This window comes from Apteryx rowi, unplaced genomic scaffold, assembly GCF_003343035.1.
Source record: "Apteryx rowi isolate R43461 unplaced genomic scaffold, aptRow1 scaffold_44, whole genome shotgun sequence".
Classification (NCBI taxonomy): Eukaryota; Metazoa; Chordata; class Aves; order Apterygiformes; family Apterygidae; genus Apteryx; species Apteryx rowi.
Genome location: NW_020450694.1, coordinates 1888154 through 1912854, shown reverse-complemented (window position 1 = coordinate 1912854; position 24701 = coordinate 1888154). Strand labels below are relative to the sequence as shown.

The window sequence follows — 24701 nt, the reverse complement described above, 5'->3', positions numbered from 1 at the left end:
TGGTTTTTGGCCTGAATGAATCATAGCTCTTGAACTCCTTGCTAAATTCATTATGCAACAATTACAGGGCTGGAAATGCCACCCTAAATACACACAAACAAGCAAGCAGCAATTTCCCCCTCCTTTTCTCTCACCCTGTGTTGCCAAGAGACCTCCCATGTGAATTTGCTCATTAGCTCTTGTCTCCACTCTGTGGGGGGGGGGGGGGTCTGCTAGGCACCCTACGTCTTGACACTTTGCCCTTGAGCTGGAAGGGGCAGAAGTAACAGGTTCAGTATTTCTGGAAGAGAAGAGAGGGGACCAGCCTAGGAGGGAGGGTTGGAGATGCACAGCTTTGCTCTTCTGTGTCTGTTGCCTTAATTTGGTCGCATCTGCTATGTGTGATGTTATGGAATAGTCATGGCAGCCTCCAGTGACCTGTATGGGAAAACCCCAAGCATCAGGCATTGCTCTGTGGCGGCTCCACACGGCAATATTGGATGTTGGCAGTGTTACACAGGCACAAATTCTGCTTAGTTACTTGCTTAGCATGTCACAGGTCAAATACCTAGTAAAGGTGAAAGACCAAGGATGACCTAAGATAACACTTCACTAGCTGTGAAGTGTCTAGTAATATCCATCAGCATTTTCTGTGCTTCATGGTGCTAAGCTGAGATTTGGGGATTTGCATGGGGCTTGGTTTTTCATTACTGATGTCTTGGGTAAGAGTTCATGTTGTGTGTGAAATTAAGAGTGGCTTTGTACTGGACAGTCTTTGCGTGCTGGCTTGTTTAGCCCACCAAAGCTGCTGGTGAGAGCGGTACAGAAGGATCATCTCCACCGTCTGCCCAGTCAGATTTCTGGCTTTCAGCTGCCCCTGCTACCAGAATTTGACTTTCACTATCAAAGCACTGATTTTTCTGCCCTCCAAGTGAAACTGCTTCTTAGAGCAAAAGTATTCTGTTGAGGAGCTTACAGAATGGCAGGGTAGATACTTGTGCCCAGAAAGTCCTCCCAAAAGAGTCTCCCAATGCCCCTCGCCCTTAAGAACAACTGTTCCTCTCAGCTGGTGTTTGGGCCCTTAAATTTCGATACCTTTGGGAAGAGCCTCTTCCCTGGGCAAGTCTACCTCTTTGCACATCCTGGCATGGCTGCATGCAGAGAAGGCAGAGCACAAGGCTACATAAGCCTCATACTCATGGGTGGACTAGGAGAGAGACGTTGTCTCTCCTTGGCTGGTGGCAAGGAAGCCCTAGTATTTGTGATCATGGAAGTGGCAAAGGCAATGCAAGAACTAGAAAGAAAAGGARGAAAAGCAGTATCAGCAATTCTAGTATTGTGTGGGTAATCAAGTTAAGATGAAGTATCCTAAACCATATTTTCAAACTAATAAATTGTAGATATTTGATGAAATTGAATATAAGGGCGACTATATTGTCAGACCAGTGAGTCAAACCAACATCCCATCTCTGAATGTGACCCAGAGTAGATGCAGAAAACACAGAAAGTAGGGCATGTATGGTGACGTATGGGTTGATAGCTGCGCCTAAAAATAAGGTACTTTAGAAACATAAAATCTGCCTTGCAAGCAAGGCAGTGACAGACTGTTCTGAGAGTTTGATTTAAGACTGAAACTGGTGATGTTTGCTGTAAAAGGCCATGTTTTGTTCAAGTCTGATGGTGTTCGTCGAAGACAAGTTACTCTGAAGCTGTGCTTGGACAGAGGTAGAAGATAGGCTGTGGTGGAACTGTTAGGTCAGTGGAGATGCTTTTTCTCAGCAAAGTCCAGCAGGCAGCTGCTGATCTGCACTTTGTCCTCTCAAAGTATTATGATTAAACTTTCTRGAACGTGCACTTGCGACCATTCCTGCAGGTTTCAAGGGAGGACAGTCCAGATCTTTTCCCAGCAGTAACAACGTGTAGGGATGCTGATCTTCGCTGCCACTGTTGCAAACAGCCTGGTGCTATGTGGCTCAAAGCCTCTTCCACTGGTTGCCTCTTGAAACCTTTGCCGTCCTCAGGAGCAGGAGTTCAGTCGAACCCACTGCAGCATGTTGTCAGCTCAGCCACGTCACTGCACTGACCCCGTGCCCAGACCCTCTAGTAACATATGATGCTGCTTGTCAGCACACTGGAGGGAAGTCTGACCATCTGTGCTCTAGGTCTGTTACTGTCTGATCAGCATCCTCAGGATAAGAAGGGTCCCCTTCTTATCTGCTGGTGGCTGACCTTGACCTGGAAAAGGTAGGTGGACAAGCAGATGAATTTTTCAGAGCTTCTTTCTCCATCTCCTGAAGCTGGTTGGTAGAGGGGATGGTAGGGAATGGAGGGGCAGCATGTGAGTGGTTTCACACTGGAATGAATAAGTCATTGAAGAGTTCACCAGGACATAAGGGCAACTCCTTAGACAACAAATCTAGACGTTGAAGCCTGATGAAGCAAAACTCCCGGTACTGTAGCATGGATAATTCATTTTTCTCAAAGTCTCACCTCTTTAATCTCCCAGCAAAGCCTCAGGACACCCTGCTGACTGTCCTACCTCYGCACGTCAGTGGCAGGTGGATAAAACTGTTCTGAGCAGACATATGGGCTCTGTGACAAGTTCAGGTTGGTCAGTAGGCCCCTTTTCATGTTCTTTAAGAACTTTGAGGTTTATTGAAATGCTTATAGACATGTTCAGCAGTGTTTTTAAGCATTCAAGTTGAAGGCATTTCAGTAATTAAATACAATTGCTCTTTAAAAATAGTGAATCAGATGATTGGGTAGAGCAGCCTCTCTTAAATCTCCCACAGAATCAATATTCCTCCTGTCAGGGATGTAACAGACACTTCCAAATCGTTTCAGTCGTATCCAGGCCAACCACAGAAGTAACTAAAAGCTTCACATCACATTGACAGCACATCTTCTCACCAGTCGCTCTAACCCTCTCTTCTTGCGGCACGCTGATTGGCACGTATAACCGCTTGTGTATCTGGATGCTCAGAACCAAGAGGTGGTTCTGTCCCCTGGTGACACTGGTCTTGTTGCTTGGGGCAAAGTGCCTGGTGCTAATGGCCTCTGCGATGTTGGCTCCTGCTGTCTTGCCTCACCAAGGTGCCTCTTCTCCATGCTGATGCAACCCACTGTCCTTCCTGGACCTTTGTAGGTGGTAGTTGAATCATTTTGTGCCGTGGTCTAACTTTGAAGCAGTTATTATCTCCTGGCATCAGTGCTGGTGTAGCAAACTCCAACGTGAACATGCACTCCTGAAGGTGAGCCCAGAGGTGCTGCGCAGGGCGCCGGCGGGTTGATGCGTGCCTGTATCATCTCGCAGCGGGTGTGCAACGGGCACTGCCCCTTCCTCCACCTTAAGGTCTTTGTGGGGACTTTATTGGCTGCTGCCGTTGTGGCTGAAGTTGCCATCAAGTTGGAAGAACGATACCTTTGCCCTTAAAGGAGAAGAGCGAGGCAGGACTCCTTTCTGGTGGTGTAAGGAGCTGGGAAATCTTAAAAAAAAAAAAAAAGGGGAGCTTAGTTCCACTGTACTGTAATTCCCTGACGCAATGCTGGTAGCCCCAAGCATGTCTTGGAGCTGCATAACCCTATGGTGTTTGCATAGACATGTGGGGGCAAATGGGACCTCTGCTCTCAATTTAGTGCCACCTCTTTGCGACACAGATATTCCCCCCGGGAAAGCGATGTGCTCTAACACGTTCATGCCAATAGCTGGAAGCCTGCACAAACTCAGCCGCTGAAATTTCCCAGTGTTGGCATGGCTTGAGGTACCCTAGAAACTGTAAGTGGAAAAACCATTCACTTATCTGACTTGTTTCTGTGCCAGAGAAGGGCTGTTCCCAGTATTTTTTCCATGGACAAACTGTGTGCAAATGGCTTTAAACAATGGAAGGATTTCTGTCCGAAAGACTGGTGTGCAGACAAATGGGGTGTTAGCTTATATCTTAAGGGAAGGGTGTGGGCTTTTGCAATGCTGTTCTGAGATTCTGCTGGAAATTAGTTTTGTTTTTTTCATGTCTTATTTAAAGTCTGTTTTGGGGAAATTTGTTGTTGTTTTTCAAATTGCAGATCTCCAAATTTGTAGTTTAAGATGTCAGGAAGGGGGATCCAGGTTTGGAACATTGCATGCATCTGCCTGTTGGCAGTGCTGATTTAAAAAAAAACAAAAACAAACAACCCCCCCCCCCAAACCCCCCAAAACGGAAGCTTTAACCAGAAAGACAAATAAAAGGAGGTAATATTGCTGTCACAGATGGGGCGGGCTGCTTTCCCTGCAGGTGTCTGCATTGCAACCCGCAACCCGCACGCAGATATAATGCGCTGTGGAAAAATAGATGGAGAGCTGAATTGGAGACTTATGCCCTCAATTAATTTTTGTTCCAYATAATCGGAGCTGCTACATGCTTTTCATTCAATATTTAACTGCCTGGCTCAGAAGATGGGCCCGCACATGAGCGGGTGGGGGGGAAGTCAGATATTCAGTTCGTGTTTGCACAGAAATCCAGTTCTGATCTTTCCATTTTGCTTAAGGGCAGGGACCCTGCTGCTCGTCTGATGCTAGAGATAAATTTTGATAGCAGACACCTTTTCTTTGGGAGAGCAAAGGGGAGAAGGGAGTGGTATGTAATGAACCCTTGAAGGAATAAAATTTCCTTGTCTTCAGCATTGTCTTCTCTAGAGTCTCATAGTGCTGCCCTGAGCTCACGTGTTTAGGTGTCGTGGGTAAGTGCCTGTCACTGGGTACAGCCAGAGGGGTCAGAGGGGAGAATTTTGCTCATAGTTTGAAAGTGAAGTCCTAATATAAGAAAAAAAGGAAGCGGTGCAATTAGTGCATGGTCTCTGCAGTTCTACAGGCTGTTAAATAGGGTTTTCTCTTTTGCCTTGAAAGGGGATGACTTGTTTTGGTGCATAGTTTAAAATCTAGCCCCAAACTTGGTTTCTGATTCGAATTTGATTCAGAATCACGATTAGGCTTTCAAGCTCGACATTTGTCAAAGTGTCCCTCTCCTTTCTCTGGATGGCAAGCTGGTGACCAAGAGCACGGCTCGTTTGCTTCGCACTGGTTGCTGACTTGAAAGCAAAAGACAAAATGAGATTGCATACCCCAAAAGCGAAAGGATACTGAGTGTCTGGCCCTGTGTTTTTGGAGGAGTGGTTCCTACAGCTGCCAACGCACTCGTTGAGGTGTACCTGGATACTGATTTGGAGCTAATCCTCGTATAAAATGTCATGGCTGAAACAGCCTACTCTGAATGTGGGAATGGATCTCAACTCTCTTTCCTTAGAAACCTGACTGTCTATATAAGATGCTAGTGAATAAAAATGAGCTGTTGCAGCTCACTGGAGAGGGGGAAACCTCCCCCCCCCCCCAACTTCTAATGAACATTAAAAATGTATACATAGAAGTCCTGAATTAAAAAAAAAAAAAAGAAAAAAAAGAACTGTCCAGGCAAGGATAGTTTAATGTGGAAAAGTAGCAGCCTTGAGAGAGATATATTGAACACCGGCAAAAAAGAGCTTTCGTCCTACTGAGTTTCTAGATTGAGGTTTTCTAAAATGCCCCTTACTCCTGCTGCCTTGCAGTGGCACTTGGGCTTAAAGAGCAGCTTTGGAGGAGAACCGCATGGAGGGAGGCGAGTGTTGTGCGTTAAAAACGCTAGCATTTGACGGGAATTGGACTAGTTGTAATGCTCTGTCTTGCTCCTAATCGTGCACGCGAGCTACGCTGGGATGTGCATCCCGCTACAGCGCGAAGCCCTCCGTGAGCGCGGCGGTGGCTGCGTTCAGGACAGGCTGGACCCACGGGCGCAGCTCCCCAGCTCGTGCCAGGACCCTGCTTAATGGCCTGCATATATTTGCCTGGAAAGCGCCCCCAGATTTGTTTTGGTTGTCACCGAGGTGCCACTGGAAAGAGCAGTGTGTTTACAACTGCACTAGCGTGGGGGAGGACTGCTTGGCACGGAAGGCCTTTTCTAAAGAAGCAAAGAAAGTAAGCCCCGGTTGAAATATCGATGGGAAAAAGAAGGTATATTGTGCTGTGTTAAGTGTTTACAGGAAATATATAGCGAAAATACTAAGGGGCTTTCTTCAAGCAGCTGCCAATATTGTTAAGAGTGAAACAGTTGGGAGGAGAAAAGAATGAGGCACTTAAAATTTTTGATGCTATTACCAGCATCAGCTCCAAAGAGATTTTTTTGACTTGCTGTTTTCAAATTTTTTTTTTTTCTTGCTTGTATTTCATTTCCACTGCTGGGAAAGAGCTCAGCAAACAGGGAGAGATTATCTGGAACTAGAGATAAAACGGCCAAACCAGAATGTTTTGGATCCTCTGGGGAAGAATTTAGCTTTACACTTTGAGGCTTCCATTAAGCTAGGGAAATGATTTGCACTGATGCACCTTCACCACCAAATTTACCTTTGCATCAAGCAGCAATGTAACTTCCTTTGTTGCAGGCTGGTAAAACAGTACCTTCGCTTTAAGAAGATAATTGGGGCACAGATTAAGTTACTTACTTTGCATACAAGAAACCTATGGGAAAGCCAAGAATCTCTCCCGAAACTCCCAAGTTCTGATCAGATCTCTTACCCAGAAGACTTCTATACCCTCACTTGTTTGCAACAAGGCACAGTGTGTAGGAGTTGTGCTCCCTAAGGGGTCTTGGGTGATTTTTTTTTTTTTTTTTCTTTCCAAATAATGTGTCCTGGCATTTTCACCTTCATGAGGAACCTTTCTTTCAGTGGTGCTGAATAAGTGCTACCTAAAAGGCTGTAGAAGCCCTGCGTTAGGAAAGGAGCTGTTTGCTTCTAAAATGCCAGTTAAATTAAATCATGCAGCAACAATTTTCCTAATTTTCTTTCCTCAGTGTGGTTAACTGGGGATGCTCTGGGGCTTTGCAGCGTGGTGCAAGAAGAATTTGTTTCCAGAAGCAATAGCTGGAGCTGTCAGAGCGGCGCTGCGGGATGAGCAGGCGTTCACCACTATCTCATGCTGGCGCACAGGAGGGGAGGTAATCAGCCCGAGATGGTTGGTGTAGCTCTTGCAATGCCTTTGCTGCCTGAACTCAGGCAAGTGACCTTGTTCTGCTTCCATTTGCCTGTTTATGGATCCTCCTGACCCCCCAACAGGGGTTGGCTGTATTGTTATCTTGAAATACTGGCTAGGTGTTTGTTGAGCTGTTGTTTAATGTGCTGCCTTGAGCTGTATGCAAGATGTACCTGTCCCCAGATGCAGTCTTCTGACTGCAGCGTTGCTGTTGGCCCTGAAATCCCAGAGCAGAGAGTAGTTGGTGCCCAGCTGCACTACAGTCATTGCACAGAGATCTGGGTAAGGGTGGTAGTACAACCCGTCCAGCCATGATATTAGAGAAATAAATTTCAGTTTCAGTAAACCAAAGCAAACCCTTCATGGGTCTAGGAAACGCTGCATTTTGAAGTGCCTACCATTGCAGCCTTCCCCTCTGGGGAAGCTCTGGGTTCCTCTCCCCAGTCTGCAGTCCACTCTGCTGCATGGTCTTCGTTGGTAGCTGATCCTCTTTCTTTTGTCATTTGGAAGAGCTGATGGCTGGGTCCTCTGTTACAGGTGTGTAAGATTGCAACAGTTTAGGCTGTTAGGCGGTAAAACCTGACACACTGTCTGTGTTAAAGATGCTCTAATGAAACGCTTGTCCAAGAGGCAGGAGGCTAGGGAAGCAATGCGGTAATAAGGAAAGAAGTGCTGGCTCCAAGCTCTGGTCTTTCTAAAGAGACCTCTTGTCTTGATGCACCCTGCGCCGATAAGGAAACTCTTGCTTCAGAGCAGGGATTGCTGTTTACTGTTCCCATCATTAGGGCAGCAGAGAGCTTTGATTTCCTATTTTCCTGAAGACATTGCAGACTGGTGCAGAGAACAGCCTGCTAGACCTTGGCAAGGCAGTGACTGTCTTGGCAAACCTGACAGCACTTACGTGCTCGGCAGTGACACGGTTTAGGGAATGACTGAGAGCTTGCTTCTCTGGGGAGAGCGTTAGGTGGCTTAGGATCTGCTGCTTGTCCTCTCCTTCACCTTGGTACGACATTGTACAACCTTTCATGTGCCAAACCTGGGCTGCGGGGAGGGCGGGAAYGGACCATAGTTTGTGCCTAGTTACTGTAGTGGTGCCACCATGGTCCCTTCTCCCGCGGGCAGCCCTCCGCGAGTCCCCTGCCTGGTTCTCCCCAGGGGTGATTTAACTTCTACATGTTTCTTTCTCTGCTGCTACTGCCTCTCCCTCAATCTGTCACCTCCCACTCTCGGTGGCTTTCTGGCACTACTCGGGCTGACTCTGCATCGTGTTACTGCTGTTGCGCTGCCAATGAGCTCTTCCCCTTGTCGAGAAGTGAGCAATGAAAACTGTTCTGCTAGCTTTCTCCAGACCTTGGTGAGATACTGGCCAGTGGCCTAACCTTGATGCAGAATTGGATCTTTGGCCAGTTCATATCAATGACCAGTGAAGATCCTAAGGGTGATGTCTGAAAGAAGAGCCTGTGTTTTCATTTTTGGAGGATCAGTTTGGCACAAGAGCTGTAATCAGCTAATCAACCAGCATTTTGTGGGGGTAGAAATAGCACAGAATGGCCTGGGCCCTGATACGAAGGAAAAGGGGTAAATCTGGAAATTCCTCACCTTGCCATGGTCTATGAATTGATGGTAATGAAATAAGTCTGGCAGCCACCTCCTCCACCAGCTGCTTATGAGCTCAGGTCCCTGCTATAGGCTTTCTTGTTTGGTTTCTAAGTCCAGCTGAGAGAAGACTAACTTGGGGTAGGGAGGAGAGGGCTATTTCTGTCACTCTTTATACCAGTGACTTGACTTTATGCTGTAAATGCAGACATTTCACCTAATCAGCTGGGTCCGATCCTGCAAATATCTCTTCCCACAAGCAATGCAGTAAATGAGAATGATCTCCTTGAATTCAGAAGAGGCTACTCACATATGTAGGCATTCAGTTTTACCTTTGCTTGAAAGATGCACGTCTTGGAAGAATTCTTTAGTTGTCTTACAATTTCGTTTCAAGGTGTCCTGTTCAAGGGTTGCTCTGTCAGAGTTTTTGTTTATTTTTTTTAAGTGGAATAAAAAAATAAGTCAGTTGATGACACTTAAATGAAGGACTCTTGCAAGTGTGTCTGTTCTGCTTTGGTTTCGTGCTGTGCTTTAAGTAGTGCCTTGAGGAGGTGTGATGGAGGATTTGCGGGTCTTGGTTGTTGCTTCACTGCCTGACAGGGAGATGAGGAGGCTTTCCATCATCGCTTGGCAACGTGACTGTTATAATGGATCCAGCTCCATCCTCAGCAATGTTATAGCAAAGTGTCTGCAAGCTGAATGCTTTGCATGAAGGACTAGGGAGGCTCTGAGTGCTTGTTGGAACAGGGAAATGAATGCACTTGCTTTTCCTCTTTGAGGAGAGTAAGAACCAGCTTCTAAGTTGTGTAATGGGAAAAAGTGTTTGTTATGTGAGACCGAGGACTCTGCTAGTCCCTGGCACCAGCAGACAGAGCTGGTGGTATGGCGCATAGTTTAGTCAACTTGTTCCCTCCAGTGATTCAGTAAATTGTCACTTCACAGAATCAGGATCTCTTCTTGTAATGCAAGTGAGTAACCAGTGCCCCAAAATGGTCCTTTCCAACTTGGTGAGGCAAATCTTGTATTACGGTGTGGTAAAGTGTACAGGAAATGCAAACTTCTTTCTTTCCGTGATTGTGTTTGCCAACATTTGCATGCCCTTTATAGGGAGTGATCTTTGACACCGTTGGAGTGGACCCTTTTCTGCTGGAACACTGTGAAAATGGTGATCACGCGAGTGCAAAACAATAGTGAGCGTCTCTCCTTCCTTTTGGCCCCTGAAATAGAGCCATTATTGTCCCCGTTGTGTTTTCGTGCAGCTCACAGGATGTGCTCTGCACCTCTCAAAACAGAACTGCTGAGCTCATGGAAACTGAACTGAATCAAACATGAGGAACAGCACCTTTTTTTTTTCTTTTCTTTAAATAAAACAGAAACCAAAATGCGATGCCTTGCAAACCACAGACACCCACACGGCCAACTTCTGTGTTGCTCTACAGGTAAACAAATGCTTGGGCCTGTAACTGTGCTATAATTAGGGTGACCAGTTTGCACAATGACAAGTTGATGTGCCATTTTTTGGTACAGTGAAGAAACTAGGTCATCTGAAAACAAACAGCTGGGGTGATGGAGCCAAAGTCTTCATGAGGCTCTGGGATCTGGGGAGTGTGCTAGGAGAGTTATACCCAAGTGAGGGAGAAGTTGACCTGTATCCTTCTGGGAGACCTCTCTGATCTTTTTGGACCTTTGTTTATTGGTTGTTTTGCGGATACTCTGGTTCTCAGGTGGTCGAGAATGGCCTGATGTATCTGGGAGCAGAAGATGTCTGTGTTCATGGAGCTCCCCTCCTCCATTTCATTCCCCTCTGCAGGCCACTCATCTCTCCCTGACTTTGCTGCTGGAGAACAAGACGTATGCGGGAAGGATAAAACATGGACAAGCAGAGTGAATCACACTTCTTCCCCTTCCCTTGTGATTTATGGTGTCCCGCGTTGCTTTCCAAGGTGCAGGCCTAATTCCATGAAGAAAGCTTGTTGCTTTTCTTGGGTAAACAGGGAAGCACTGAACTAAGGTTTATTTGCTTTAGTAAGCATGCAGAATTTGGCCCTCATTTCTACTTCAGGTGTATTTTGGAAAATATTTGTTCATCTTTCAGCAAACAATGGTAAAAGTGCCTGGAAAGGGAGCTGGGTGGGAGCGTTGTGTGTGGAATGCCGAGAGGCATTTCCTGCCCTTATCTCCAGCCATTTGAGGTATTGTAAATGGGGCTGCAGTGTGTGTTACTAGAACAAAGATCGCCAAAAAAGATACCTTCTAAAGAATGTTTGCAAGGGGCAGAACTCACATTGTACAGAGCAGAGTTCACTAGAGCTGGTAAGGAGTTTTCCAGCAAAAATGCCTGTGCTTGGAAAACGCGTCTGTATCAGAACAAAAGCTTTTTGGAAGAGGGCTGTATTTATGCAACTCCTATTGGCAGGGTTTCTCAGGTCCAAGATGAATTCTGGTTCATCAAAGATGGGGGGGGTGAYGGGCGGCTACCCAGGAGAGCTGTATAGGACTGTCTTTCATGCCATGGAGGAACCATAGCACACTAGTGTCTTATTTTTCCTGTTGCAGACTAAGATCTTGAATTGATATTTTCCATCTCAGGCAAGTATTTGAATTACTAGGCAGCTGGTGATTTTGGGGCAAGTCTTGTCTGTCTTATGAAAAACTTTGCAAGGATTTGGGTTTGTCCCTGTATGAAACTGAAACGTTTTGTTGGAAATCTTAAGTTCTCATGGGACAGAAGCAGTATTTTGTTGTTTTTTTTATTTTTTGTTCATGCCTATTCTGATACTCTCTAAATAAGGTTTGCAGTTGCCGCTAAAGCTGCCCTTGGCCTTCTGTTAACCCCTTTACTGAATAAAGCAACTGCATGCATTGCCTAGGACCTACCTGTGTGCTTTGGCTGAGTTGGTTTGTTTGTTTGCAGTTTTCAAACTAATTATCTTGCAGAGGAAACAGCATGTCTCACTGTCAGTCTGCCAAGATATTTATAGGTAAGGTCAAAGCCCCATGGAAGGTCTGCAGCAATGCTGGAACAGAATGGATGTGTCAATCTTGCAAAACTCGCTGGGATGTGGTGGGCTCTGCTGCTTGCGTGGGTGCTTCCTCAGAAGCACCCACCCTGCTCACTGCTTTGCTTTCTGAAGAGGCTTTTTCTGACTTGTCTAGGTGGGGTTAAGGGTTGGCATCTCTGACCAGATCTTTCACCCATCTCTAGCTACCTCTGTTTTTCTGCTATTTCTCTATAGACACTTTGCATCATTTCACTTACGAGATTGTTACTTTCTCTTTTGGGGTGGGAGAGTTGAGGAAGGAGTGACTTCAGTCATCTGCTTTAGCTATCACGCTGGGGTTTTTCAGGTGTCTGCAAATAGTTAAGCTCCCCATGGCTTCCTGTCCCCATCAACTTTATTATTTTTCAAACTGGCTGAACCATAAGAGCTCTCTTATTTTACGTGTTTATTTGTAACTTACCTTAATCTGATAGGCACAGTGACCTCGCCATTTGATGTGCTATACAGTGGTGTGTTTGGAACAGATTCATTCAATTTACTGGCAACATTGACATTATTTCAGATTCATCTCTTCTGTTGGTCTGCTCCCTAAATATGGAGGACTAAGTGGCTGTGTGCAMGTCTCCCAGCTGACTGTGGGTAGTGCTGTTCGATGGGCTTTAATGTGGCGGTCCCACCGGGAGTCCGGTCCAGTGATTTAGCTGTGCTCGTTGCTGCGCTGATGGAGTCCTTGCAGCGATGTGCAGCTGGACCAGAATGAGCTAATCTGTGGTGAAGAGAAAATCTGGGGGGAAAAAGAGAAATGAACACAAACCCYAATATCCTTAAGTAGCTGAGGCAGTTAAAGTGTTGTTGATGCCTCTGTAAGAGCCACATCCTATCACTCTGCCTCTGTGGCAAAAGCACTCGGCACGAGTTGTGGTAAGAAGGGGCTGATGYGCTAAGCAGCCAAGAGCAGATGATGCTCTCGTTAGGTAGAGCTCATCTGGGAAGCTTCGCCGGTGAGCAGTAACAACCCTGCGTGGGCCTCAGGCATGGGCYGGGTAACCTCACAGCCCTCCAGCTTATGATTTATTTAGCTGGGGCAGCCTTGCCTGGTGTCTATGGCGCTGGGCTGATTCACTGCCTGTGGTTCATCTCCTGGCTCGGCCACTGCTGTGCCTCGTACCTTGATCTTCTCCTCTGCCCTGGGCTTTGCTGCTTGAACTGAAATGCTTCAGGGAGGGGACTCCCAGCRTACATCAGTGCGGTGCAGCTCTGGTTAGGTGTTGGGGACCCCTGTAAGAGGAGGGGGYGATAGTTACGCTGGAAGGGGCCAGCTGAAGGGAAGGATGTGTGTCTCAGTACATGAATCTCTCCTAAGTGGTCTGTGGAATGATCTCAGATACTACGTAGATCTCTATTTGATAGCTCACAAGGGCTTTCTCTGTCCATAAATGAGAGCTACCTTGAACTGTAGCTGTGAATAAACTGTGTGATAAAACTATGACTTAATCAAGAGGGTTTCACTTGAAGGAGTGGGTGTTTGGAACAGGTGAGAGGTGGAATTACAAAGGCCAGTGAGAAGAACAAAGCAATTAAAATGCAATCAAATGAGCCTTCTTTTGAGATGGTAGGTGTTGCCTGTTGAGTTTTCCAGTGGGCTGATCTTAGCTGCTCCTCTGCATGGGAGGATAAGACTTGGTCCCTCACACTTTGCTTCTCATTGCAGGGTTCCACCATATTCTCACCAGACGCTGCAATGGACCGTTCACAGCTCGGCCCCAAGATGCTGGTATAGCGCCAGGCAGCTGCAATCCAGAGGGCCTGCCGTAGGGCATCATTTCTAGCTGGAGTGTCCTTCATCTCCCCTCTCTCAGCTGAAGAGATGGATGCCCACGTGGATCTCCTGACAGAGCTTCAGCTGCTGGATAAGGTGCCCACCTTGGAGAGGCTGCGGGCAGCCCAGAAACGGAGGGCTCAGCAGCTGAAGAAGTGGGCGCAGTATGAGAAGGAGATGCAGCACAAGAAGCGGAAGCATGAGAAGAAGAGAAGTGCTGTTAACAGAAAGAAAGTATCTTTTGAAGCCAGTGTTGCTCTGCTGGAGGCTTCTCTGAGGAATGACTTAGAGGAAGGTAGGGTACTTGTATCTGGCAGTTCCTTACTGTTTGGCTATTCATGAGGTCCGTGTAGCTGTTTGGTAGTGCAGAGGCATCTGTGCTGACAACCATACAGGCTGGACTAGCCATAACATGGTGTTGATCTCTAAAGTGTTSCCATCTCCAACACAGCCATGGGGCTGGGGTGCTGAAAGCCCTCACACCAGCACTGTCTAGACTAACATCAAAAGTGGACACACAAATGGTGGGATAACAGGGCAGGAATTATGACCAAGGTCTGGGAAAAGAGAGACTTTTGTTCTCTCTTTCCTTTTCACGCTTCCCACTTACACAAGGTGTGAAACATTTCTTCCTCTTCTGGGTGTGCCTATTTTAATGGTATTCTAGAAGTCTGTCACAGGGATTTACATGTCAGGCTAAATTCTTGCAGTTTCCCTGCTTGGAGGATGGAGTTGGAGCTACTTGGATATATGAGTTTTTTTCCCATGGAAAATGCTGAAAATCATTGCTTCACTTAATGCTTTCCATAGAAGAGAAAACCTCAGATTGTTCGGAAATTGGTTTAATTGCACCATTTCCAAGTGGATCAAAATGCTTTGCTTTTGCTTAAGAAACTGAAGGATAAAAAATGTCTAAAAGTCAATCCCCTTTAGTCTCAGCAAAATGCTGGGGAAAACCAACAGGCTCTGGGGAGCTGGGACTCAGATAATGACTTGGAAAGAGCCGAGTTGAGCTCTGGTGCCAGGGCTCCCAGCAGCACTTCTGGCAGGCCTGGAGGGCTTCTTGGCCCTGTGGAAAGGACCCTTGAAATCGGCCTTTGTTAGTCTTCCAAATGAGATAATTGGGGTTTTGTTCCTACAACAGCCACTGGAATTCTCCYTGTGATTTTTATGAATGAAGTACAGGAGGAACACCACAGTTGCAACATATTAACTTTTTTTTTTGTGAGAAGTCTTTTCTGAACATTGCTGAGCAGTTCAGGTCTGTGGGTCTCCTGGARCGGGGCATGCAGCACTGAGCTGCCTTTCCCAAGATTGTAAAGCAAATCAGTAGTAGAGCTGGGAAGAGAACTTGAGTTGCCTGTTTTCCCAGTCTGCTGCTCTAAGCACTGGGTGAMCACATGTTTTCCCATTGCTGAGGATATCTACAAGTGATGGAAATCCACATGCCTTACCTCTTCCTAAATGTTTTAGGATTTAGCAGCATACTTGCCTGGTTTTCACTAACCCAATCCCCATGCACCACTACTCTTAAAGTCCCTGTCAAGATAGCAGTCTTAACCCTGCCAGGAAACTAGGACAAATGCTCCCAGAGAGGTAACAACATCCCTAATTTCTTAGGGGAGACCTGGAGTAGCCTTTGGGGTTGTTGTTCTGGCAGGTAGCAAAATCAGTGTGGTCCACCTGATCCCTTGGTGTTGCACAAAGAACTGAAGATGCTTAGGAAACTTGGCCAATTTAGTTGCATCTCTGCTAGTGAAGGTTCCTGTTGTTCTTTCTAGCATCTCTTTTGCAAGATGCAGTATGTACTAGCCTGGTATGGGGGCAGAGAGAGGCCAGGTTGCCATCTTGTTGCACTGCGTCCTCCCGCATTAGTGCCCCTTCAGCGATGGGTGTCGAACACGACTTGCACTTGGTGTGCGTGGACTGGGGTTTAGCCAGGTTCCTTGGCCTCTGGTTAGAGAGAGCTGGGTGGAAGGAAAAGATCTCATTTTGGCTTGTAGGGAATCTCCCCCGAGTTGTGTGTCCGTCTCTACGAAAGACTCTTACACACCATAACGTGCCCTCACCTCCCATCAGAGCACGTTTTCCATCCGTATGGAAATGGAGTGCTCCTGTGGTGGACTGTTCCCGTCGAGGTGGTGCATTACAAGCATCTGTGCTACGTTTTGCCAAGCTGTGCTTTGTGTCTGTGTTTTTACATGCACTTATGGCCTCACTCTGGGAGAGCAGAACTGTGATAATGCTCTGGAGACTGAGCTTTTATTTGTATTTTCTTTGCTTTAAAGTTTTAACAGTTGGCTTCCAGCTCTTTACTCTATTGAACTTGTGTTTCTCACTCTTAACTGTTCTAGTCTTCTTGGAAAGCCCTAACAGAGAAGCCAGCTAGAGCCATGCTGTGAAATTGTATCTGTTGGAACTGGCTGAGATGACAGATTGACTCGCGTCACCTGTGTCTGTGCTGACAGATACCTGGCTCAGGGTAAGGCAGCTTTTGGGTTAGGTTTAAACCGTGCCCACCTGTAGGTGACATGTCAGAACACCAGGGCGGATAATGAATATTTCATTGCACACCTCTGCATGCAGCGTGGGTGCCTCTGCTCGGTGCTCAGGCACGGGGACGCGATGGGGCCAACTCTTCTGTTAGAGGCCCAGCTTCCCGGTTTTGCTTTTTGCACTTGCTGGCCTTGGATCTGTGCAGGGTGGTCAGTTTGGAAGGAAGGAAACTCTTTCGCTGTCTGTCTTTTCAAAAGCGCTTTTGTATTTTGGGAGTGACGCACAAGTGGCAAAGGTGTTTGCAAACACTGCACCTGCGGTGGCAGTTGTGCACCCTGATGACTGTGCGTGGATGCAGTTGGAGTGCGTTGGGTTGGGGGTGTTAGTGTGGTAGCTTCAGCGGTCCTGCGGGCAAGCCTTGCACCGCGTGCCCGTGTGGGTACTGTGCTGTTCGGGGGGCAGGAGGTGAGCCTGCAGCTCGAGCCTCGTCTCTTCTCTTGCGTGGGAAATCCGTGGCTGCAGATCTCTTTCGGTGCTGTAACCGTGTTGCCTTTGGCTGAGCCCGTGTAGCAGGTTTTAGGTTTGAATTATCAGTTCCTCTTCCTGATGCAATGTTGGCTAAACCAGATGTGATAAAGGTGCTACACTGCTCGGTGGGAAAACGGACGTGGTCTGTGCGGTCTCTCAACTAGCTAGCGAGAGCAGGGGGAGGGCCAAAGAGGGGATCATATCCCCGGTGCAACAGTTGCTTCCCCTGCGTAGCCGAATTGTTCAGATGCTGCAAATATTTACACTTGATGGGTTTGTGCTCAATTACTTTAAGTCCTAAAAATAGTGTGTGGCCAGGTTCTGGTGCTGCTCTGGTCCCTCTGTGCTATCAGACCAGTAGAAGGGGAAGGAGGGTCAGAGTCAAACCAAGATGTCAGATCCGTAAAATTCCTTGCCAAATGCCCTAGGCCAAAATAAGCAAATGCATGGCCTTTTGGAGGTCCCAGGTGCTTATTTTAGCTTATGAGTCATCTTTTGTTTCCATGTGGGAAGTGGAGAGGGAGGAGAAATAAAAATAATTAAAAAGTCGAGAAGTTAGTGTGAGGAAAGTTGAAGACCTGGGGGTGCAGTTAGCACTAGTTATCTCCAAGTTACCTCTGAGCGGGTGTTTAATTTCTATTCTTTGCTTCTTTTTTTTGTATTTTTTTTGACGTTGTCATTCCTGAAGTGGAACAAAGGGGATGGCAGTAGGCACTGCGGAATGAAATTAAGGAAGAGAAAGCAAAGTTGTATATTGAGTTAGCTTTTTGGCAGGAAGATGTATTGTGCTGTGGCATGACCTTCTRATGGAAGGGGTGGGTAGAGCCCTGTAGGATGGAGTGACTGAATGCAAAATCCTACTCTGTCCTTTAGAGAATAATCCGGGGTGCCTGAGGGCATGGGCTTGTTGATTTAGCAGCCTGTGCCCGCCCCAGCATCTTTCACAGGTATAATTGAAATAGCAGCACTTGTTTTGCTCAGCTCTCAAAATCAAATATCAGCCCGAAAGGCATTTACTTGGAAATTGGAGATGCTGAAAAATAGCTGTGGAGCTGCCGGTTTCGGGCAGCCAGCACCGCCGTGGCGATGTCTTCAGGCCCGGCGCCCGCTGTGCGAGGCACAAACCACAGCGAGCAACCGTGCTCCGAACCTGCCTGCGAGGGTGCAGCCGGCAGGGTTGGGGTGAGGTGGCCGGTCGCTCTTAGCACAGCGGCTTGGTTTTTGGAGAAGAACTAGTCAATGAAGAGCCTTGCAGGAGYGACTCCGTGTCGTCAAGAGGAGAGGGCTCAAAGGAGAACCGAGGACCGTGTCGTGGCCACCGACTGCAGTGCTTTCCCGAGGCTGCTGAAGCCCTTGTGCTGGTGGTTTGCAGCCGCTGTTGCCCTCGTGCACGTTGCGCGTTTCCTTCCTGCCGCCGACGGGGCAGACGGCGCCGAGCTGAGCTCCCATAGCTTGCTCTCTCGTGTTTCACGCCGTGATGATGCCGTTTGGGGCAGCGAGAAGGGCCGTGGTGGGCTTTTCATAGTAGGGTTTGGGGGTTTTTTTAGTTTGAGAGGGTTACAGAGACGGGCATGGGGAAGGGTGCTGGCTGCGCCGTGGAGGTGAGCACCGTGCCCATAGTCACCACAGCGAGTGGCAGAGGTGTGGGATCCACGAACACACTTGAATGGGCTGCATGTCGTCCCCGGCCCGTGGAGGCCGACCGGAGCACGTGGAGCGGAGCTCGCGGGCAGACCTCGAGCTGCGGCCAGGCGAGGCATGAACGCCTCGGAGAAACGGACTTCTTTCCCAAGTTTGAAATCCAGATCTGCTTCTGACAAATTCCCAGGTGCCCGGACACTTTGCAGAGTTCCCGAGCAAGATGCGATCGAGGGGATGAGCCCCGCGTGGGGCGCTCCGGCCCTGCCGTGGGCAGGGTGCTGCCGAGGCGCTTCCGGCCCCTGCCTGCTCGTCACTCGTCTCTTCTGCCCCAGAGCTGTCAAAATAGCCCAGGTTTGAGAAACAAGCTGCTATTAAAAGCTCGCTCGGATCGTTTCTGACAGAACTGGGCTGGGGAAGCGTGCTGTAAACACGTTTTTGGCAGATGTGAGCCGACAGTAGCGCTTGTGAGAAACGGATGGTGGGCGGCAAGCTCGGACCGAGGGCAGCGATCCCCCTTGGCTGCAGCACGCTCGCCGAGGCCTTCGCTTCGGAAAGCCGCTTAGCTAAATATCGAAGGACAGTTTGCCGACAAGGGCTCAGAGGTGGGAGCGGAGCGCTGCCAGTTCGCACGCCGGACCGCCTCCGCTCGCCCTCAGGGAAGAGCCGGGRAGGCCGGGCTCCGCAGACGCATCGGCCGCGCTCGCCGCTTGCCACGGGAATGCGTTCATCCCCTAGTTATGATCCGACCTGATTGCGGGGGGACGATGGCGTAGAGGAGTCGGATGGATGAGGAAGACCGCTGGGAGGTCTGGGGTTGCAACTCCTCGGGCGTGCGCGGTGGCTGGGGCGTAAGTTGGGGGAAGCAGCTGCAGGAGACGAGAGGAGGAAAATGAAGATTGGCAGCTCTGTCCTTGTCATGAAATGTATCGGCTGCGTGATAAGAGCCGGGTGGATGCTTGGGAAAAGCAGCCTGTATGGAACAATTCAGCAGGTGAGAGGGGCAGGATGCTCCTYGGAGCCTGAGCTATTCCTCTGCAGCTGAGCCGACCCCGAAACCTCTGCAAAAACCAACCTTGTTCCCAAGTGGTGTTCAGGTGGCCACCTGGGTCGGTGTGACCCAGCTGTGCTGAACAGCCGACTCTGCTGCAGCTTTGCTGAACCCTTTCCCTCTTAGCTGGTTAATTTGGGCAAGTTTGACAGTGGTGCAAGATGGAAAACTGTGTTAATACCTGTGCAGTCGTGGGGTTTAGCAAGGAAAAGATGAGAGCAGGGCTACGAAGGGGAGGATGCTGTGTCCCGACAGCAGCTTCTGAAGAGTTTCTAGCGAGCGGCGGTGTCGCGTGCAGTCGCTGGGCTGTTTTAATGGCCACAAAGGGGAATTGCAATGCTTTATAAGCTACTCTGCTAATTGCAAAGAAATCGAAAGGGCCGTTGAAGGCTCTGACCCTTGGAGGCAGTCCTTCAAGGTCCCAGGTGGAGGAGAYGGGCAGCTGGAGGGAGCTTGGCTCGCCGCTCCCAGCGCCGCACCTCGTCTGGGAAAGGTGAGCCGGCGAGCGGCAGGGCTGTCGGATCCAGCTCTTTCTACATCGCTGAACTCCCATAAAAGCAATCCCGAGGAGCCGAGAGAGAAGCTGACATTCTGCAAATTGGAAAAAGAAGTCCCCCAGGTGGGTAAAATGGCTCCCTGTAAAGATGCGTGGCATTTGCTGCCTGGAACTCCGCTTTGCTCCCCCGGCCTCTTTGCACAGAGTTTTTCCACTTGAATGACAAAAATTGGAGATGTTCAAGTTAGTTGTGGGGCGAGCTGAGTTCCTTTCAGTAAACCAACTGAGAAATAAAGCCCCCTAAGGACAAATTCACCTTCCAACAGTGCTGAAAGTGCCCCGGTTTCTCCAGTTCTCAAATGAGAACGGCGTTCCCAGAGGCCTCCTCTGCCTTCCCCAGGTGGGACTCCTAGCAAGCGTTGCCGCACTCGGCTCTTAACTTCTTCAGTTTCCACCTTCTGGTGCTTTATTCTGTAAGTAAAACTTTGTCAGAGCCAGAAAGTTAAGAAAGAGAGCGTTCCTGGAGACTTCTAAGCATGCAAGTGCTAATGGCTTGTGTGAGCCAGGAGGCAAACAAAAACTCAAGTGTGCTCGTCTGAAACTTCTTGATAGTGAGCACTTGCACTGATCACGTTGGACTTGTCATCCAGCAAAGCAGCTCCCATTCGCACAACGGCAAACTCACGTTTTGGTTGTGCTGGTTCCTTCAACCCTGCCAGTGCTTTTCCACCACTCACTGATCCCATCCAGGGGGAGCTGAGGCAGGATTTCACCTTGTGGAGGTTTGCCTGGGGAAGGTGCAAGTATTGCACCACTTATTCATATAAATACACCCCCCGTGTTCCCCTTCATAGTGACCCTTGAATCTCCCCGTAAGCGTTCGGTAAGAGCAGGCATGGCGAGCCCTCGTGAGCAAGGTGCGCAGCCTTCCCCAGGCAGCTCCTCGCGTGTGCTCTTTGCACCGTTTGAGAATAAAACCAACCTTGTCCTTTGCAAAGGCACTTTAAAAGAGGCCCTAATTAGTGTCTATAAATTGCTTTCGTTAACCTTTCCAAGTTGATGTGATCTGTTCCCTTGTTACTAAAAACCTTTTATGAGGTGCCTTAATTTTCCACCCACATTATTAGTCTTCTGAAGCTTTTTACATGGAGTTCCTGTGCGCTGTCCAACTCTGCGAGCAAGTGTGTTTTTCTGTCTGAGAAGCTTTTTCTCCTGGGTTTTGTGGCCTTTGAAGGGCCCTGAAAAAAATCTATTTGGTCCCCAGGAGTCTGAGTGTGTATCTGTGTATTTGGGGAATGACTCAAGTCRTAAATGAAAGGTTTCTGTTCAATAACAAACATGAGTGTTGAGTTTTACGCTCCATAGGTGTGGAAATGAAATCCGTTCTCTTCAAGAAGCTGCGGGTGGGAGCTCTTGGCAATGATGAATTTTGTTAATTTTGTTAATGGTGGTTGATACGTATTCCGAAACCAGATTCACATATTTGGCCACATTTAGCTTGGCTTTTTTCACACAGTCTGCATCTGATACCAACGTGGGTAGCTCACATATGGCAAATAACTAGATGGCATCTGGGAACACAAGCAATATTGAATATACAACTTGCTCTGTTGTCATAACAAGTAAATAATTTTTTTTTTGACTTCCTAGAATTTTAAACAAGTAAGAAAATTGTTTCTGTTTCCAGAAGAGCTCGAAAGGTAAACTTTTCTTTTTGGAAACTAATGCTAAAAGTCAATGTCAGTTTTTCCTAGGGGAAAACCTCCCCTCCTGAAATTTTAGAGGCAATTTAAACTTTGCTTCAAATCCTATTAAAAAAAGAAAAAGCTTTAAAAGATATGATCAGAAATATATGTTTTGGTTTTAAAATATCAAAATGCCCTAATTCCTTAACATCCAAATGTGCTTTTAAATTGTTACACTAACTCTTCTAGAAGCTCTGGTTTCAGTGTGTCAAGCCTCTTTTTAGTGAAAATGTTTTTTCTGGAAGAATCCTGGTCGTCTGTTCTATAGATGCCGGCTGTTCTGTGCACTGAGCATGAGTGCTGCGCTTTCAAGATACGTGAATTGAGAAATGGATGCTTTCTATAATTACAGAGCAAAAATTGGCATCTTTTGAGTTTCTAAATTCACAGTAAGGCTCTTAACACAAGCAGTCTTCGTCCTCCTCCCGGTGCACTGGACAATTGCTTTTCTTGACTAAAACAAGAACTGAAAACGTACACTCGAATGTATTCTGTCCTTGCAAAGAAACAGTGGTATAGGGATCCCAGCTAGAATTTTTTAATCCCGATTTAAAACCCCTTAATTTCTTGCAGGCCCCGCTGCCCACGCGTGGTCCATGGCTGTGTCTTTCCCTTTGAACTTGGTTGTTTGGGCAGAGTGTGCATGGTCGCAGCCTGTGCAATGGAAATAGGTTGGTTTCACGGGGTTTCAGTTTCTGGCGTTTAAATGTGTACCAACTTCTACCCTTTCTGATACCACTGAAGTATTTCGCACGCGTGTCGTAAGAGTCTTGTAAGATAAACCCCTAAACATTGGATTCAAACTACTTGTGCCTCTTGGTAAGGAAGGTCTATATAGATTTGAGGTGTTTTAAATTAAAGGGGGATTGACCAATGACTGTTGGCAATCCTCGATTTTGTTCCTCACTGAAAGTAGTTTTAAATCACTTAATTTACCTCTAAAATATTGGCTACCATGTGTTTTGGAGGTGAAAGTCAAAAATTTTGTCTCCTCGGTTGCGCATAAAAATTTGGCTCCCTACACATAGGTCTGTAGCTTAGAAAACATCCTAAAAAGTTGACTTTTCTGGCAGTGCATTGCTTTTGGTCTCCCTTAGCTGCAGTTACTGCATCTCATGGATGTTGCTGCAAGCGGGACCGCATAGAGACGTGTTTAAAATTGGCACGACCAGTATGCAATATTCCCTGGAGCGCTTGGCCACGTACAGCCCCTGCGTAGTCACTAACTGTACAGCTGTCTAAGTAACGCGCGGGTCAAATGGGACACCGATGTGAGGTTGCCATCGCTATAGGCAGCACCTGCGGGAGCGTGGGTGCTGTCCTGCAGGTCCCTGCTCACCCGAGAGACGTGTGTGGGAGTTTGTGTCCGCCCCTCGGTGCAAACTAGGAGTTTCTCTGGACTATTGGTATCGTTGGTGGTCGCTTATTAATGCAGCTGTAAGTAGGGAATATTCCCTTTCCGAAGGAAATCCAGGCACTGTGGAGTGAAGGCTGAAACTCCTCTCGCCGTSCTGCAAGGTGCAGCAGGTAGGATATGCGAGGTCACCATCTGCTCTGCAAACCCTGCCCCGCCAAGTCACGGCGGGGAGAGCCCGGGGCACAGCGGCCGCCTTAGCCGGCAGCGGCGYGGCTTTTGGCAGCTGAAGGCAGGTTAGCGATGGTACCTCGGTTCAGCGAGGTGCTTGGGGGATGTTCGCGYGTACAACAGGGCGCTAAATCCCTCGCGTTTAACTTTTCAGTCCTCTGTCCTGGCTACTCTGCTTCTAATGACRCCGAGGCAGCCTGGGATTGTTGCTTATTTTTTGCTATCTACAGGCTGCCAAATGGCCAAGGCAGAACCTCCGAATCTGAACCTGGTAATATTTGCTGATATGTTGGTGGCTTTTCTAGCCAGTAGCTTCCTAGCTTGTTTTTCCTTGTGATTTCCCGGGGGAGATTATTGTCCTGCCGCAGAGGTGAGGGACACCGAGGCCCTGAAGCGAAGTGACGGCCGCTGATGTTGGTCACATCAAACAGGGACAGCAGCATGCGTTTGGCCGMCTGTTCAGCGGGATGGTGCCGTGGAAAGCTGATACTGCAGCACGGCCACCTCTTCGCGCTGGGGGCTGTGACAGGGGATTTCTTGCAGTCGATGTTTCTTGCCTGCCTGGCTGCCTTCCAGGTGTGTGCCGTTCCCTGCGCTCAGATAACTATGTTTTGTCCCACTCCAATAAAGAGAAACAAGAGAACATAAATAACAGCTCAGCCAGGGACCTCCGGTATCTCCTGCATAAYAAGCAGCAGCAACCTAGGATGAAGTCTGAGCTATATCCTCCTGCGCTGGCTGTGATCTCCGATATCCAGGCTTTGCCTCGCTGCAGTGCCATGTTGTGATATCTAATCCAGTTCTACCCGAATACGTAATACGGTAGCCTGATCACCCRTAAGAGCTCACCGTGCTACGTTCCCCCGCGTCACGCAGCATCGTTGCGTTTGCGCGGTGTGCAGGATCAGCACAGTCCTGCAGGCAAACACGCAGCTCCTCTTCGCAAACTAATATTGGTGGTATTTCTTTTTGGAGGTGGAGCCCTCTTGGCAGGGCTGAACTTTRCACGCCTGCTTTACCTCGATGCTCTGGAAAGCACTGTGCTTGAATGCAGATCCTGGGCTGGAAGAACTTGGCTGTGGCTTATCGTGGCAGCTGGCTCTACTTTCTGCCTGTTCTGGTCAAGGAGAACTTTAAAAGTGGATTAAATCTTTTTATTTTATTTTATTRTTTTTTCTTTTCTCCAGATTTAAATTCCTGTCCTTCTGGATTCAGGCCAGCTCTGCTCAGCTGGTATAGATTTCTTCCTCCTAGAATCATGGAAAATAGAGGTTGAAAGGGCCTCAAGAGGTCATGTAATCCACCTCCTGCCTCAAGGCAGGATCAACTGTATCTAAAATGCTTGCTAATTAAGTTGGAGTTAGGTATCTTAGTGTATTTATAGGCATCTCCACAACATAAGAGCACATACACCTGCTTAAGTGGCCTTGGTTCTGGTTCCTTTCTTTGCATTTTTTCCACTTGCTTATATTTATGCTCCCTTATTTTGATTTGCATCCCATCCTTACGCCTGTTGGTTGTGAGTTTTCCTGCTTCCRTGAAGAACGCTCTAATTCTTTCTTTAAGAGCAGTTGCTATGGCAGCCGGTTCAGGCGGTGCCTTATAACCTAGTGCAGAGCTGCTTTTACATACACTTTCACTGCTTGTTTTTTCCTCTGGAGCCTGGCCAGGTCTTGGGAAACCTTATCACCGTTTGCAAATGTCTTGGTTTAAAAAAACAAACAAACAAC

At 47.9% G+C, this 24701-nt stretch overlaps 1 protein-coding gene across 3 annotated transcripts in view; it reads left to right on the top strand.

Moving 5' to 3' along the window:
• Nucleotides 1–24701, top strand: part of PPP1R16B (protein phosphatase 1 regulatory subunit 16B) — a 70000-nt gene that overhangs the window by 5923 nt on the left and 39376 nt on the right. The window contains exons 1-2 of one of the 3 annotated variants that reach the window (XM_026076846.1): nucleotides 10024–10050; nucleotides 13325–13727. In XM_026076846.1, coding sequence (XP_025932631.1) covers nucleotides 13481–13727 — 247 coding nt within the window. In that variant the 5' untranslated portion in view covers nucleotides 10024–10050; nucleotides 13325–13480. Of the gene's footprint in view, nucleotides 1–10023; nucleotides 10051–13182; nucleotides 13728–24701 lie in introns of those variants that run through there. The other 2 variants (XM_026076847.1, XM_026076845.1) reach the window with 2 other exon arrangements.